Source organism: Scyliorhinus canicula, chromosome 1 (genome assembly GCF_902713615.1).
Source record: "Scyliorhinus canicula chromosome 1, sScyCan1.1, whole genome shotgun sequence".
Lineage (NCBI taxonomy): Eukaryota > Metazoa > Chordata > Chondrichthyes > Carcharhiniformes > Scyliorhinidae > Scyliorhinus > Scyliorhinus canicula.
In genome coordinates, this window is record NC_052146.1 from 122,267,174 (window position 1) to 122,283,686 (window position 16,513).

Sequence of the window (16,513 nt, forward strand, 5' to 3'; positions counted from 1 at the left end):
CAGTGGGAGATAGTGTGGGCCTATTACGTTGGTACACACACACATACATACATGTACATTACACAAACCCACACACATTACGCACATTACACAGTGATTACACACGTTACACAAATATCAACACACACTCGCACTGAATAGTTGCTTGACCTTTCACAGTGCTCAAAATCGCCAAACCACAGGCCATCTGTCTGAGCATCACCCTGAGCAATTCCCTCAGTGATATGTGTTTTCATTAGAGTTCTCTCCCAGAAAACCAAGCCCTCCCCAATGTTACTGAGTGAACCTACAGTGCGGAGAATGTAAAGAAGTCTCTATGACTGCCCTTCATGAAATACTAACATAGGATGAAGGCTGCCAAGACTCTTTCTCCAATAATAACTTCAAAGAACAGAAAGCAAATGGACAATGAACTTGTAAGTTTCTGGAATACATAGCCAGGGAGTAAGGATAACAGGTTTTCACACAAATCAGCTGAGCTCTATTCTAAGTCATTTACTGACTTGTGTTTTTGCTCACTGATAGACCAGGACCCAAAGCACAATTGAGTTTGATTTGATTACTTATCTGCTTTTTCTGCTTAAGGTCACTACATGAAATAGGCCAATCACAGTGCCTTCTGAATTACGGAGGTCAATCAAAGGGCAGTCATAACTGCTTGTAAATTACAGACTCCAGCGGCGTGATTGGCTTTCTTTGTCTTTTTACTACACTTTTCCCTACTAACATTAAGCACTGAGCAGTACTCCCTCTAAGTGCCTGTACGCAGCCATGCACCAGTCCCTCAAGTACCGCACACTAATTATTATAGCTGCACACATCCTGATGGATGACTGAGGTTTATTGCCACTCTAGCCCACGAGTAAAGAAGTGGTAGACTCCCTCAGGACAGGAAATTAATGAACAAGAGCCCAGACTGACATGATTAATCAGGTGGATTAACAGCTGAAATTCACTCGTGTCAGTCCTGGAGTCCAAAGCTATCACTTAGCACTTGTCTTCCCTCCGACCCGCTCACCACTTCTGGCCCTGACCTCCCGCTTGATTCCTCTCTCTCGCCGCATCTCTCCGAAGACCCCGCTCACAGCAAGGGTTCAGGAGAGGGAAACAGCGGTCAAGAGAAGTGGCGAGCAGTTGGGAAGTTCCAAAGAGTTACTACGTTATGAGTTAGTAAGTTGTGAGTTGTTAAGTTATTAAAAGTGAGCAGGGGGATTTTTGGGCCAACTAATACCACTCATCTAGTTATGTTGCTGCAGGTGGTTTTGTAGAATTTGTGATTCCAAAGACATTCTCCACATCAAAAGGCATTTCTGGGGAGTTAGGGATTTGGATTCCTAGCCCAGATCTCCAAATACTAATGCAAAGATTCTTGAGAGGTTAACTTGTGGAACACTTTAAGCTTTGCATACATTCACATCTCCCCAATTCACTGTTGCATGTACAGTGTGACACAGGCTACTTTCAAATTGGCCAATCAGTTTATGACTTCACAATTCAAAGATTTTTAAACTTAAAAACCTGTAGGTGGAATAAATGCCACTAGTTCTCTCCTGGGTTTCCATTGCATCAACGTGTTCAGTTTAAAGATGGGACTATTGACTAGAGGTGTCAAATGTTATGCTGTAGGGTAGCCTCCCACAGATTGAGTGGTGGGTTTGGATGCTAAGGCAACCTGTGTACGAAGTTTGCCCGGGACAATATTCAATAAGATGTGAAAACAGGCGTAGAGTCTGTGATGCGGAATGAAGATTTGCCCATTGCTTCCAAGTGGGCAGAATGCAAATTTTGTTCAATACTGTTGAACACCAGCACACCTGAGCATGGGTGTAAAATCATGCAAAACTAGCACCAATTAAATGTTGGCCTGCACTATTTAAAACTGCCTTGTATCGCTTAAGGGGGGAAGCTACATGCTGGCTGGAAAAGGTACTGGAACTGGTTGCAACAGAGAGTGTGAATTTGAATTATAGCACAACATAGCGAAGAGAGGGCTGCAAGATTTTAAGACAATGCACTGGAGGATTTAGTTAAAGGGATGCAGAGGAGAGATGTCATCTACCCGCAGGGGACCAAAAGGCCCTCGGGCCAAATATTGAGAAGATAGTGGGAGGAGGTAGCTATGGGGGTCAATGCCAGGAGTCTGAGAATCTGTATGCAGTGCAACAAGACATTCAATAACTTTACATGAGTGGTCAAGGTTAGTAAATGTTAAATGACATACCCATCAACTGTGCAATTAGCCTTACTAACTGCTTACTGCACCACACCCACATCTCCTACCCACCAATAATCTCTAACACTCATGACTCATAACTAACATTCACAGCTTCACCTCACCCTCACACTTAGCGCTGCTGGAAGCCCCACACCTACATCTCACAATTAAACAATTATCTGGACGAGGAAGCTTTAGAAACATTCTATTCTTAATGACAGGGGAGCCCAGCTCATGAATGGAAATGACAAAGCTGAAGCATTTGCAACCACCTCCAGCCAGAGGTCATGAGTGGATGATCCATTTTGGCCTGCTCCTGAGGTCCCAGCTTCATAAATGCCAGTCTTTAGCCGATTTGATTCACTTTACATGATATCATGAAACAGCTGAAGGCACTGAATCCTGCTGGTGGGCTTTGGGCCCACATCCCACCAATGATACGGAAGACTAGTGCTGTTCTAGTTCAGCTAGAACTGTACCCTGATCCAAGCTGTTCTAGTAGCGCTACAACACTGGCATCTAGCCGGCAATGTGGAAAATTGCCCAGATATGTCCTTTGCACAAAAAAAATCCAGACAATTACCGCCCCAGCAGTCCACTCTCCATCAAAAGCAGAATGATGAAAGATGCTGTCGACAATTCTATGAAGTAGTAGCTACATTGCAATTACCTGTCCACAGATGCCCAGAACCACTCAACATGAACAAAAGAATTAAACTTAAAACAGGAGGTGAGAGTGGCTCCCGTTGACATCAAGGCAGCATTTGACTGAATGTGGCACCAAGGAGTTCTGGCAAAATTGAAGTCCATGGGAATCAGAGGGAAAATCTCCACTGGTTGGAGTCATACCAAGCACAAAGAAAGATGGTTGTGGTTGAGATCACTTTTTAGTAAATCTGCATATTAGAGCTAGGCAGTAAGCCATTCTCTAATGTGAAGATTCCCAAAATACCCGAGACTCTGGAATTCAATCCCTTTGCCTCAGGGGCCCCAGCGAGTGCCATTTGTGGGGACCAGATGGAACGGCGCTCATGGGGGTCTCCAAGGGGATTAGAGGCCCCCAGCTGCATGCCCTTTGGGCAGGGTGGTTCCCTGGCACTGCCACCTGGGTACCTTGGCAGTGCCAGCCTGTGACCCTGGCACTGTCAGCCTGGTACCAAGGTGGCAGTGCCAAGGTATCTAGGTAGCCCTGCCAGCTGGCAGGGACATTGCCAAGCTGCCATTTTCTGCGTGTGATCGAGCCTGGGTTGCCTGTTGTGGGTGTTGGGGGGGGGGGGGGGGCTGGAGGACCCTCCCATGTTCCGTTCAGGCTGGGGGGGGGATGTCTGGGACTTTTTTCTGTGCCTTGGAGATTGGGACGCCATTTAAAAGCGGCGTTCTGATTTTTCGCAACAAGGGCGATTTCTGGCCAGCGGAGCTCCCGATTGTTAAAAATGGGGCTATGTACAGCCTCAGCCATGCGTTCCCCATTTAGGCCCCTTCTTCAAAGCCAGTCGCGTTGAATAGCCACATGTTTCTCGGCACTGCCAGTGCTGGGAAACACGTGGCTACACACGCTCGCTCGGGGACTTTGTTCCCTTTTGGGAAGATCCGCCCTACAATGCCATTCGTTCACTGTCGCTCGGTCAAATTCCTGGAACTCACTCCCTAGCAGCATTGTGGTTGTACCGAGACTACATAACCCACAGCATAGAATAATAGAATCCCTACAGTGCAGAATGAGGCCATTTGGCCCATCGGGTCTGTACCGGCTCTCTCCCCAATCCTATCCCCGTAACCACACCCAACCTGCATATCCCTGGACACTAAGGGACAATTTATCATGGCCAATCCACCTAACCTGCACATCGTGGACTGTGGGAGGAAACCTGAGTACCTGGAGGAAACCCACGCAGCCACAAGGAAAACATGCAGACTCCATGCTGCTAGTCACCCAAGGCTGGAATTGCACCCGGGTCCCTGGCGCTATGAGGCAGCAGTGCTAACCACTGTGCCAACGTGCCGCCCAAAGCAGTTCAAGAAGGTGGGTCACCATCACCTTCTTAAAGGCAATTAGGGATGGGCCATAAATGGTGGCCTAGCCAACGATGTCCACATCCCGTGAACAAATAAAAAAAATAACTGTTAGAAAAAATTGGCTTCCTTTTTAGATAAATGAGTCCTTTGGCGTCCTTTAATTTTCAGAAATGTTCAGATACATCACTTAAACGACAACGCAATTGGATAAGCAAGAGCGTCTACATCTGAATTTATGGAAATGTGGGTTCTTGATTATTTTGTTCCATGATAACATTGGCAATCATTTGTGCTGGTCAATTATAGCCAAGACAAGGAATAGTGCCCATGGGAAGCAATATTTTTCAAATACCTCATTTTCAGCCAGTGCTCATCATGCACAGACTGTGAATGTGCAAAAGGAACCCAATTTTTAAAGCAACTTCTCAGTCATTTTTGATGCTGTTCTAGTAGTACATATTTATTAATGATACAATTTTAGCCCATGTTTCGCCATGTCCGTCAACCAATTTTACCTCCAGAAACACAGTTGGTTACATTTTCTCCCTCACCATTTTAAGTATCTTCCCTGGCAAGTACAGTACAATTGTGTTACACTTTGGGGCAAAGAAAAAAATAGTTTAACCTTTGAAGTCCTCTTTGAACCATGGGGAGGAAGTTTGCCTCAAACCTGCTGTATGCTAAAAGGTCTGCCATGTAACCATTCTAATGATGCTTGTAGACTGCAGTGTTAAGTCCCCATGGCAAATATTCTTCACTGCAAAGGTCATGCACTTCAGAGCAAAACCACCATCACTCTACAATAGGCAGAAGTGTTAGAACACAGCTCTTACCCTCCTTCAAAGATCTTAAGTCTAGTTGGCTCCACTCTCTTGGGTGTTGAAGTATCTTCTTCATGCGTCTCCCTCCTCTCTTCTTCCTTTTCTATTTTGCAGACTTCTTTTCTACCATCACCAGGAAGCAGGGTAGGACTATGAATCTGTGCAGGAAGATTTTAGTTGAATCATTAGTGCTATTCTGGGTAATATGCTCACTTCTTTTTACAATCTGCAAGCGTTGAAAAATAAAGGCATTGTCGATCTGGGGTTAATAACAGACTTGCAAGGTCAATGCCCGGAGAAATTAGTGAAGCAATTAACAAAAGCTTATAGAACATTTTGGCAATTATAGTCAGAATAGTGGAGTACCAGTCGCCAGAGGTTACTCATTTAAGTGAATTTGGTCAGTCCTCACTTGGGGAACTGAAAATGAAATGAAAAATGCTTATTGTCACAAGTAGGCTTCTAATAAAGTTAGTGTGAAAAGCCCATGGTCGCCACATTCCGGTGCCTGTTCGGGAGGCTGGTACGGGAATTGAACCGTGCTGCTGGCTTGCCTTGGTCTGCTTTCAAAGCCAGTGATTTAGCCCTGTGCTAAACCAGGCAGACCAGACACATGAGATAAATAAAAAATAAATAAAAGTAGCAATAAGTCCCAACTGCAAGCTCGGTTCCTTTTTTTTAGGTCCCTGCCAATGGTGTGGTTCATGTTTTAACATTTACCAAATATTTCTGTCTATTTCTCTTAATGGGGATATTAGCAACGCACCATGTTAAAATCGAAGCCGTGTCTCATTGCAGCCTTACCTCACTAACTCTGAATTTCCTTGTACTGGATGGGACCAGTTTACCAGTCTCTCGCTGTGGAACAGCAGCCATGGTGTAGATTTCCTTGCTGGTCTTCTGCTTTGATCTCAGAAGTGCGAGGCTTATCTTGGTCGACATGCCGGGTAGGTTGGGGTTGTACAAACTGATGCACCAACTGCCATACACCGAAGATTGTGGGTCAGTCTGCTGCACGGGGTTTGGCTTGGTGTACTTCAAGTAGCACCAACTGACATTAGTGGTTGTGTGAAGACTTGGGAAGTGTTGTACCTGTTGGATATCGCTAACTTCTGTGCTGGGCTTTGCAGGGCTGGGACTTGTAGGTGGCTCAGGTAAAGTGCTGGCGGTGAGTTGCTGAGACTCTTGCATGTGCAGAGGGCCTCTCTCTTGGACCATCTCCTGGGAATCTTCTTTCTTCACTGACCCTAAAGGTGGTTTATTTCTGTACTGATGCCCGGGCCATGGCTTATATTTCTCTGAAGGCCCAGGTGACTGCAGGGGGGAGTGCAGGAGGGACAGAGTTTGCTTTGAACTGGAATCCCACTCTTGGAAGGTTTGAGTTGAGGAGGCCTTTGATTCAGCTGGATGTTGTCTTGGTGGCTGGGGTTTCTGCAGTTTGGCAGCGTCCTCTGCCCTTGAATGTGTTGCACTTAAATGCTTTACTAGCTCAGTGCTCTCTTCTGATTCCTCTTCAATCTCTTCCTCCTTCACACGTTTCTGTTGCTGGGTCTCCATTGTTAGTTCTAAGCTCCCTGCTGGAGACAACATTCGTTTGCTTCCACCAATGGTAGACGGATAACTGTCTGTTCCGCAGGTACCCTCTGTTGACGATGCGAGTGGTATATAACCCTTTCTTTCAGCCATGGGTAATGGTATTCTTAAGTATGATGATTGAAAGAAGTCTCTGTGGTGGCCGGCAATCATTTGTGCCAAGTCAAGCCCTATCCCGTGCATTGCTGGAGTACGTACAAGGGTGCCTTTGGGTCTGCTGTCTTCTACTCTGCAGATGACAACTGCTGAAGGATTTTCTACTGACTGCGTCACCAACATTTGTGACAGAGTTGTGTACATCGCACTACCATAGGTCGGCATGTGGGTCTGAACCCTCACAGGCACCACAAGTGATACCACAGGCTGGAGAGTCTCAGGAAATTCAGTGATTGAGGGTTGCAACACGGACAGCGATGTGGTGCCGAGGGATGGGACAGGTGAAGAAAGAGCAGTGCTGGATGAACTGTACTCGGGCTGTGAATGGTAAGGTGGCGAGTGAGAGGGGACGCGGATCGGGGGAGACAGATGGATTGGAGGCTTTTGTTCTCGGAAGTGAGCACCAGCTTCTGCTTGCAACTGAAAGGCAAGCTGCGAGCGTAATGGCAGGAAGGCAGTTTGTGAAGTGGATGTGGCCGCTGGCCGCTGCACATGTGGTAGCGAGGAAGGATGAACTGGCAACTCAACAGGCTGTTGTCGAATCTGTTGCGCAGCCTGGAGTTGTGCTTGCCTAATGGACTGCTGGGGTGTTGGGAACAGAGGATATGGGACATGAGGCAGAACTGTGGAATTTGGAAGCACCTCTGGCATCACTGGCGGTGAAAGCAGTGATGATATCTGCCCTTGTTGCTGAAGGTGGTGTTGGCCTGGGAAAGGAGAGAGCTGCTGCTGTAGATATTGCTTCTGTTGTGGCACGGCTTGTGGTAATGGCTGCTGAAATGCCTGGAAGGCCTCGATTGGTGGCTGGGTGTAAAACACTTGGGCAGTATCAGACTGCAGTTGTGAAACACTTGGCTGGCAGCAGTGAGGCAACGGAGGAGGGGGAGGAGAGCGATAATGAGAACCGTGAACAGAAGATTTACTGAGAGCATGCACTTGCTCGTGCTTTGAAAGGGATTTGGCCTCTTGCTCAGATTCTGTGTACCCACTCAGTGAAGTCTGCCGAACTAAGAAACACCTTCTCCGCTCTTTCAAAGGGGAGGGCAATTTAGAGCCCGAGGACGATTCAAAAGACAGGCTACCATAATCAAAAGACTTGCTGCGAGCTTCAGACTCTTCAGAAGGATGTTGCCCGCTGGATGCTTGCTCTGATGAGGATCGCCTCATCTCACGCTGATGGTGGTAGTGAGCGGGCACAGTCAGCATGTGAGAGCCTCGAGGCCTGACATGGATTTCAGGCAGCTGCCCAGCGAGTTCCTTTAATGAGGTGGCTTCTGGCTTGCAATGCTCCTCCCTTTCAAATGATGCCGAGCGACTGGAAGCATGGGAGACACTACTTTCTTGACTTGGGCTTCTTGCCAGTGTGACAGACTCGAAGCTCGATTCACCGGAAGACTGCGACATTTCCGCCAAGCGCAATCTCTTCTTTTTAGGTGGCAGCTTCTCCGTTGGAAACTGTGAAAGGGTTTGACTTCTCTGGGGCCACTGGAATTCTTCAGGAGTTTTTTCTGGTTCTTTTGCACCAGCTTCCTTCTTCTCCAATTTATCTGGCTCCTCTGTTACAAGGATCTCAGGGACCTGGATTTTGCGTTGGCGGACTAATCGGGCCTGTAGGGGATGATGATGATGGTGGGGCTGATGGCGAGGATGCTGAGAGACTGGTTGCCAAGATACCGTTGGTTCTATCTTTGCAGTTTGTGAAGGATGCTCGATGGGCAGGCTCTCTTGGGAACACACGCTGCCGAGCTGCTCTAATGATTCTGACTTTTCAAAAGAACTGGGCCTGCTTAAGGCATTGGTGTGCTGGATGACAGAGATTTCCTTTCCAGTTGTTCTTTTGCTGCCGCTGTCTGAACTCAGGGCCTGAGATAAACTTTCGGTTGATGTGAGCCTGGCTCTGATTCCTGGGTCCAAACTTGCTTCCGCTGCCTGTGTAGATTCACTTTTGGCTATCGGCAGGGTCATTACAGTCGGGCGGCTGGCAGTCTGAGATGAAAGCAGTATCGAGGGCTGACCGACTCCAGTACTAGATGATGCACTTGGCACCGCAACAGAAGAGGAGGTCGATCTGCTGCTGTAGTCACTTGGGGTTTCTTCATCATCTCCAAGGCTTTTCTCTTTCCTCCTCTTCCTCGCTGGTGTGAGCTCCAGCGATGGGCGTAGCTTGTAGTGCACTATCTGTGGCTGCATATCGTGAGGTAGAGCTCGATGTTCTGTTTCGCGTGGAACGTGTGCCAGGTAGGGCCGGGTTCGTGGTGCATGCAGCTCTGAGCAGTAATATTTCTTGTGGGTTTCGTAGTTGTTCCGTTTCCGGTACCGCGCCCCACAGATCTCACATTCATACATCAATCCTTTCACCCGTGGGCCTTTCTTGGTCTTTTTGGTGGGGTCAGTCTCAGCAGGTTCTTGCTCTTCACCAGACTTGCTTTGCTGCGTTACTGTCTCTTTCCCCAGATAACCAGCTTCCTCTGTCTGATACTCCATCCCCGAAGGTAACTCAATGGCTTTTTGTCTCTTCAGCATGCGGTGTTGCGATATTAGCCTTTGGCTGTGACTGAAGGCCTGCTCCGGGTCTGTCATCCTATCGTCAAACGAGTAGCTTCCCTTGAATGTTGGCGGGAAACAGGTGCTACTTGCAGAAGGCATGGAGTTGCTTCTCGTCAGAGGCACTGTTTCGGTGGCACTATGGGCATGGCGTCCTGCTGAGAATGCGTGCCTGCTTGGATCTGAGCCCAAGCTGCTGGAGCCCAGTGACTTCAGGTCAAACTGAAAGGATTCTCTAGAGGTACATGGCTTTGGAGACTCAATGCTACCGCGTCTGGATAATGAGGTTCTACGAGGCTTGACGCTATCTATTTGACTGGTGTCCACCACTGCTTCGTTAATAGTGATGAGTTTTGTGATGTGTTCTATAACGTTTTGTTCCATTTGGGCTTTAGGCACAGAAAATGAAAGTGCACCAGGCTTGTCTTCCGAGGCCATCTGCTGTGTCCTCTGAGTTGCACTCGCTGCAATCATGGATGTTTTTTGACCGTATCGACCATACTTTCCGAGAATAATCTCGGCATAAGACTTTGCACTCTTCTGCGGAGGACTGATTTGCAGCTCCGCACTTTCCGAGCGAGAGAAGTAACCCGACTCCGTGCTGCCTTTGCTCCCAGGGCTCAGGAAAGTCTGGGACTGTTCGTCGGCTAGCGCCTTCCTCCTCTCGCTGAGCCGCAGTGCTAGCTTTTGCTTAATAGTGTGCGAGTCTTCCGGCTTGTGGCTGAAGGAAAAGTCAAGGGAGGATTCTGAAACCTGTGAGCCTTCTTCGAGACTCGGCGTTTCACTTTGCTGAGCTAACGTGAAGGCCACCTGCCTTGGACTCAACTCCTGTGTGCCGAATGAAGTGGAGCCTGAAATGTGCTTATGTTTGGACGTCAGGTCGAGCGAGTGGCCTGACATCCCAGATGTCTCATCTTCTGAGTCTGTGCTTTCATCTCCTTCTGTGTGCTCCTCAGCTTCTTCCCCACTTAGCTTCTCTAATTCCAAACCAGAGGTGCTTGTAAACATCTCTCCTTTTGTGCCTGTTACCAGCCCTGCTTTGAGTTTATGAGCGTGAGATTTCCTATGTTTGTACAAATTGCTTTTGGTCTTGAAGGAGAAGCCGCAGGAATGGCAGGGGTAGGGTCGCTCCCCTGTATGTGACCTGATGTGTTTTTGGAGCACGCTGGGCTTGGCGCAAGGTCGACCGCAGAACTGGCAAATGTACTTGCCAGGCTTTTGAGGCTTCTTGTCCTTTCTGAGCGCCTCTTCCTGTTTCAACGAAACTTGAGGGGCATGGTGGCCATAAACAGGTTGGGCAGACTGAGGCTCCTCTTTGGGAATGATGGCGGAATGGGAGGGTTGAAGGTGTCCGTGTGAGTGAAGCCCAGTGTGGATGAAAGAACCCGAGGCAACAGGCCCACTGGGATCAAATAGCTGCCAGGATCGTCTCTCCAGTCCAAGGTCGGGTTTTACCGGGGCCATGAATGCTGGTGGCATGGGTTGTTGCAGGAGCTGTGGCGAGGCGTGGCGCGACTGCTCGTAGGAATAAGCGCTGGTGTGCTTTGGCTGGTCTGGTGCTGGGGCTTGTTGGTGAGCGCGCTCCGTGACAAGCTGCAGCGATCCTGGAAAACACGACTGAGGCGGGACAATGTTACCACTGAGACTTCCTTGAGGGTGAAGCTGGACTGGCTGATAGGCAACGGTCGGCCTTACACTTGAGGGAGAAACTTCGCCTCTGCTAGATTTCCTGCCTGGACTCTGATCAGACCTTCCTGTACTTTTCTGGCGTGCAGTGCTTGGCTCAGGCTCCATGACCTAGCAAAAGGCTTCAAGTACTATTGCGTTGGAGTTTGGCAGGATTCATTTGCTAAACTTTGTGTCTTTTAGAAGATCCCTTTGCAGTTCACATTTGCTGAGAATATTTCCCCTGCTCCAATTGTTTCTTAAGGTCCTTATAAAGTATTCCTGCTGGATACTGGTGCAAAGAAAAGTGACATTTATTTAAAGTTCACTTCATGGCGAGTTCCTTTGAAGGCAATTATCAATCACATAGAACTTCAACACGGTCATTCCAAACAGTTTTTCTGGAACCTTCTTCACAGCTTCTCTTTTCTTCCATTATAATCTGGCGTTGGCACCGTTCCTTCAAGATAAAAATAAAACACACAAAGGACAGGTCAATTATTGCATTTGTGTGACACATCTTCCAATACAGCAACTCACATTTGTCCTGTGCCTCCACGGGACTAAAACATACCAAGGCATTTTACAAACATTTGACTTTTCTCAAGGCTTACAGAGAGATATTTCTGGAATTCACTGCCTAAGTTGATGGTTGAGGCAGAAACGCTGACTTATTTAAAAGGTACCTCGATCTGTGTCTGAAGTGCTGTATCCTGTAAGGCTACCAACCAGGTTCTGGAGAGTGGGGTTAAAATCAGTGGCTAGTTTCGTTTTCCTCTTTTTTGGGGCGGCGCAGACACCATGGGCCGAATGGCTTCTTCCTGCACTGTACGCTTTATATGCTTCTATGATATTATGGCAGGTGGTCGGCAGGTAAGTTTTAAATGAGCAGCTTAGAGGAGGCTCACAGAGGAAACTCCTGAATCAGGAGGCCAGGCAGCTGAAAGCATGGTCGCCACTGGTAGAATGATGGATATCGGAGATGCTGAAGGGTTCAGAATTTGCAAGCTTCAGCAACCCAGCAACATGCAAGTGATTTAAATAAGATTTCCTGTCTTAGATTTTCTAGGCTGTTTATTTTTGGAAAGGGTTTGCCGTGCAGATATTCCTGAAGAAAGAAAACCGATGATTCACACCAATTTGTTTGAGCCTAGCTCTTGCTGACTGGGTTAGTTTTAGCAGACGCTATTGGGCGGGATTTTCCAGTCGCGCCCACCCCAAAACCGGAAATTCCTGCCCGAGGTCAACGCTTCTTTCAGTGGGCAGTCAAATTTCCTGTCCTGCCTGCGACGATTCCCGCAGTGGGCGAGACTGTAAAATCTACCCCACTGATTTCTGGCCCTTCGCGACTCCAGTCCCACATGGTCCCCAGAAGTGGAATGCTACTTAAGAAAGTTGCCACAAACTCCTCAGGGCAACTAGGTTTGGCAATAAGTCTGGCCTTGCCCATGACCCGAAGAACAAATTTAAAAACAAAATTAAAGTCTTCCGATCCTTTACGTCGATACTTTATGCACAGTTATTAGTAGACCAGAGTCTGCAGCTGCCCCCTCCCCCTGGGAAACAGGTTTGCGATCTCATCAACCAATCATATAAACTAACTGGAGAATAAACAGAAAAATTCCTGAAACAGGGAGTAGGCCAGGCTGCGTTGGTGGAGGGAGAAGCAGGGTTTGTGTTACTGCCTTTCATCCGAACTGGAAAAGTTTGAGATCGAACAGGTTTCAAGCTAGTGCAGAGCCAGGGAAAGGGAAGAATGGAGGAAGGAACAATATAAGGTGAAAGGCAGGGGTGACTAAATGATGAAATGGAATGATGGTACAAACAAAAGAGGGGCTTAAAAGCGCTTGTGAAGAATGAAAAGAGGGGGAGAAAAAAAACTGGGAAATGCTAGAAATACCAAGCAGGTCAGGTCTGTTCTGGGCTGGCAGCACTTATGAAGGGAGTAACAGGATTCGTGTTTCAGATTAATGACCGGACAGAATCCTTCAGTTCCAACGAAAAGTCAGTTTTTCTCCACAGGCACTGCCAGACCTACTGAGTATTTCCTGCATTTTCTGTTTTTATATCAGATGTCCAGCACCCGTAGCATTTTGTTTTTATGTTGGGAGAAATTATGGATCTGGTGGGGCTGTTAATGTCAATCGCAGAATGAGAACCTGCACCCGCTGGCTGAAAAACGAGAGCCGTTGTCATGATCTGAAGTTACCAAAGTCATTGCTGAGCTGCCAAACCTAACTGAAGATTGTTTGAGCTTCCATCGAGTTTCAACAGTGGATGAGGCAGCGAACAGAGGGGTCAGTGTGAGAAGGGTGGAGAATTAAAATGGCAAAAACAACCAAAGGTTCAGGGTTACACCTGAGGACTGAAAGGGTTTTCAGCAAAGCGATCATCCAATCAGATAACTACAGAATGGGCCTTTCAGCAGCCACTGAAGTTGGGAATAAAGCCTCTTGTCCCTGGTCGAAGACTTGAATAATCTACACGTGGAATATGGTCAGAGAAAGTTGGATTATTTCTGCAATAATCTTAATAGTTTAAATCAGTATATTGTGCCAAGAAACATGGGCTGGATTCTCCGCCCTGTCGCGCCACATTTCGGTCCCGACCTGCTGGCGGGATTCTCCATTATGCCAGCCGGTCAACGGGATTTCCCATTGGGGGGCAGCCCCACGACGTCGGGAAACCCCCGGGCGCCGACAAAACGGAAAATCCTGCCGGCGGAGAATCCCACCCAATGTTCTTGGTGTTAATTAAATTCTGCTGATGAAAGTCAGATGGCATTGAAGCTTCAAGAGACATTTGCAAATAGGGATGATTATGACCTGCTGCCAGGTCATGCGAAAGTCATGCCATAATCATTGCTTCCTTAAGTCGCTGCCTCAATACCTGTTGTCCTTGAAAGCTTATTGTATACCTGGGAATGCGGCTTCAATTCACCATTTTTACACACAGAATTTACAATGCAGGAGGAGGCCATTCGGCCCATCGAGTCTGCACCAACCCTTGGAAAGAGCACCCTACCTAAGCCCACACCTCCACCCTATCCCCACACTTCCACCTTAACCCCACCGTACCTTTTTTTTGGACACTAAGGGCAATTTACCACAGCCAATCCACCTACCCCTGCACAACTTTGGACTGTGGGAGGAAACCGGAGCTCCCGGAGGAAACCCACGCAGACACGGGGAGAACGTGCAGACTCCACACAGACAATGTCCCAAGCCGGGAATCAAACCGGGGACATTTGCGCTGTGAAGCCATTGTACTAACCACCATGCTACCATGCGGCTCACCTGCCTTGAATGCTTTACATTGTATCTGCCAGTATTTGGTTTATCGAGTTTTGCTGACAATACAAGAATAGGTGGGAATTGTTGTGAGGAGGATACAAAGAGTTTGCAAAGGGATATAGACAGGTGAAGTGAATGTGCAAAGAATTGTCAGATACAGTGTAATGTGGGAAGATGTGAGACTGTCCACTATGGCAAGAAGAATAGGAAAGCAGAATATTATTTAAATAGAGAGAGACCATCGCAGGATGCTGCCGCACATAGGGATCTGGGTGTCCTTGTGCATGATTCTCAAAAAGGTAGCATGCCGATACAGCAGAAAATTAGGAAGGAAAATGAAATGTTGGTCCTTACTGCTGGGGGGGAGGGGGGGGGAGGGGAGGGGGGTAGGTGCGGGGAGTGGGGATGGATAGAATATAAACAAAGGGAAGTCTTGCTGCAATTGTACAGGATATTGATGAGGCCATACTGAGAGTGTTGTATTGGTCTCCTTACTTAAGATGGGATATATTTGCATTGGAAGCAGTTCAAAGAAGGTTCACTAGGCTGATTCCTTGGAAGAAGGAATTGTCTTATGTAGAACGGTTGGGCCTACTCTCATTGAAGTTAAGAAGAATGGTAACATTCTGGGGATTTGACAGGATGGCTGCTGAAAGGACCTTTCCCCTTGTGGGGGAATCTAGATCTAGGGAAACACAGTTTTAAAATCAGAGCTGGGATTCCCTGATATCGCGGCCGTGTTGACGCCGGCGTCAAAACCGGTGCGAGCGTCGTCGGGGTCAACGGGCCTCCAGACCCAGTAATTCTCCTGTTCTTTGGGGGCTAGAACAGCGCATGTGCACGACGGCCATCTCCGCGCCGGCGCATGCACGTGGTTGGTGTCTCCGCGCCGGCACAAAGCAACATGTCGGCGACAGAACAGCGGGCCCACGCGGCAGGAGGTAGGCCCCCTCCAGATCGCGGCCGTCCACCAATCGGAAGCCCCTGATTGCGGGCCTGGACCCCGTGGAGGGCCCTCCCCGGAGTCAGATCCCCCCATCCTCCACCAGGACATCGGCCACGGGTCCGGGCTCTTGCCAGGTGGTACCAGGTCTGAACCATGCCGGCGGGAGTTCGGCCCTTCGCGCGTGGAGAATCGCCGCGGGGGCCTATTTCAGCGGCCCCCGACTGGCGCCGCGGTGACCGCGCGGGCGTGATTGCCGGCAATTCTCTGGCCGCCGGAGAATCGGCAGCCCAGCGTCGGAGCGGCGTGGCGGGATTCTTGCGCAACCCCCTGCCGATTCTCCGACCCGGCACAGGGCTCTCCCATTTAAGACACAGATGAGGAGCGGTTTCCTCTCTCAGAGGGCCATTAATCTTTGGAATTTTCTTCCTTAGAGAGCAGTGGAGACTGTGGGTCATTTAATATGTTCAAAACTGAGTTAGATAGATGTTTGATCAACGAGGATGTTAAGGATTACATGGGCCAATCAGGATAGTGGAGTTTAGGCCACAATTGTATCAGCCATGATCTTATTAAATGGTGGAGCAGGCTCAAGGGGCTGAATGGCCTACTCCCGCTCCTAGTTCTTATGATTTATTAAATTCCTAAATGGTATAAGAGTCAACCACAAATTCCTTTAGTCCGTGGTTGCTCACGCTATGCAAACTAACTGGAGAATATTTGTCCCTTAGAAAACAGTACTCAAAATAAAAAAGATTATTTGGTCACTATCACTTGCTGTTCGTGGGAGCTTGCTGCTTCATTGGTTGTAAGTTGTTTTGGATTCTTCCGTAGACCTGTCTTAGACACTGGTTGAGAGTTAAGTGTTGGCCAGGACATTGGGAGGACTCTCTATTTCCTCTTTTAAAGGGATGTTTTACATCTGCCTGAGAGTGATGATGAGGGGACAAAAAGCACCTCTGACAGTGCCACCTTCCCTCAGTACTGCACTGAAGTGTCAGCTGGATTATGTGCTCACGTCTGTGAAAGATCACTTGAACCCACAACCTTGTGTCTCTGAGTCAGGAATGCTGCCAAGAGAACCCCGGAAGAGGTTCAAACTCCTTGCTTGAATTGGCTGAGTCCCTGCTCACTGGGATAAACTGATTCTCAAACAAGAGAGGAAACTGGATTAAGAAACTAAATAACTATTTTATGAAATAGAGAACAAGTTACAATGGCTAAGGTTTGGGAATTTGCAACTCCTATGCATTGAAAGCTGTGCTGA

The 16,513-nt window shown here is 48.1% G+C and overlaps 1 protein-coding gene across 9 annotated transcripts in view; it reads right to left on the bottom strand.

Annotated features, from left to right (window-relative positions):
• LOC119967034 (transcription factor HIVEP3) overlaps window positions 1-16,513 on the bottom strand; it is a 537,108-nt gene that overhangs the window by 71,877 nt on the left and 448,718 nt on the right. For all 9 annotated transcript variants that reach the window (XM_038799062.1, XM_038799046.1, XM_038799055.1 and 6 more), the window contains 2 exons: window positions 5,857-11,470; window positions 5,065-5,210 (listed from right to left, as the gene is read on the bottom strand). In XM_038799062.1, the coding sequence (XP_038654990.1) occupies window positions 5,065-5,210; window positions 5,857-11,139 (5,429 nt within the window). In that variant the 5' untranslated portion in view covers window positions 11,140-11,470. The remainder of the gene's footprint in view (window positions 1-5,064; window positions 5,211-5,856; window positions 11,471-16,513) is intronic.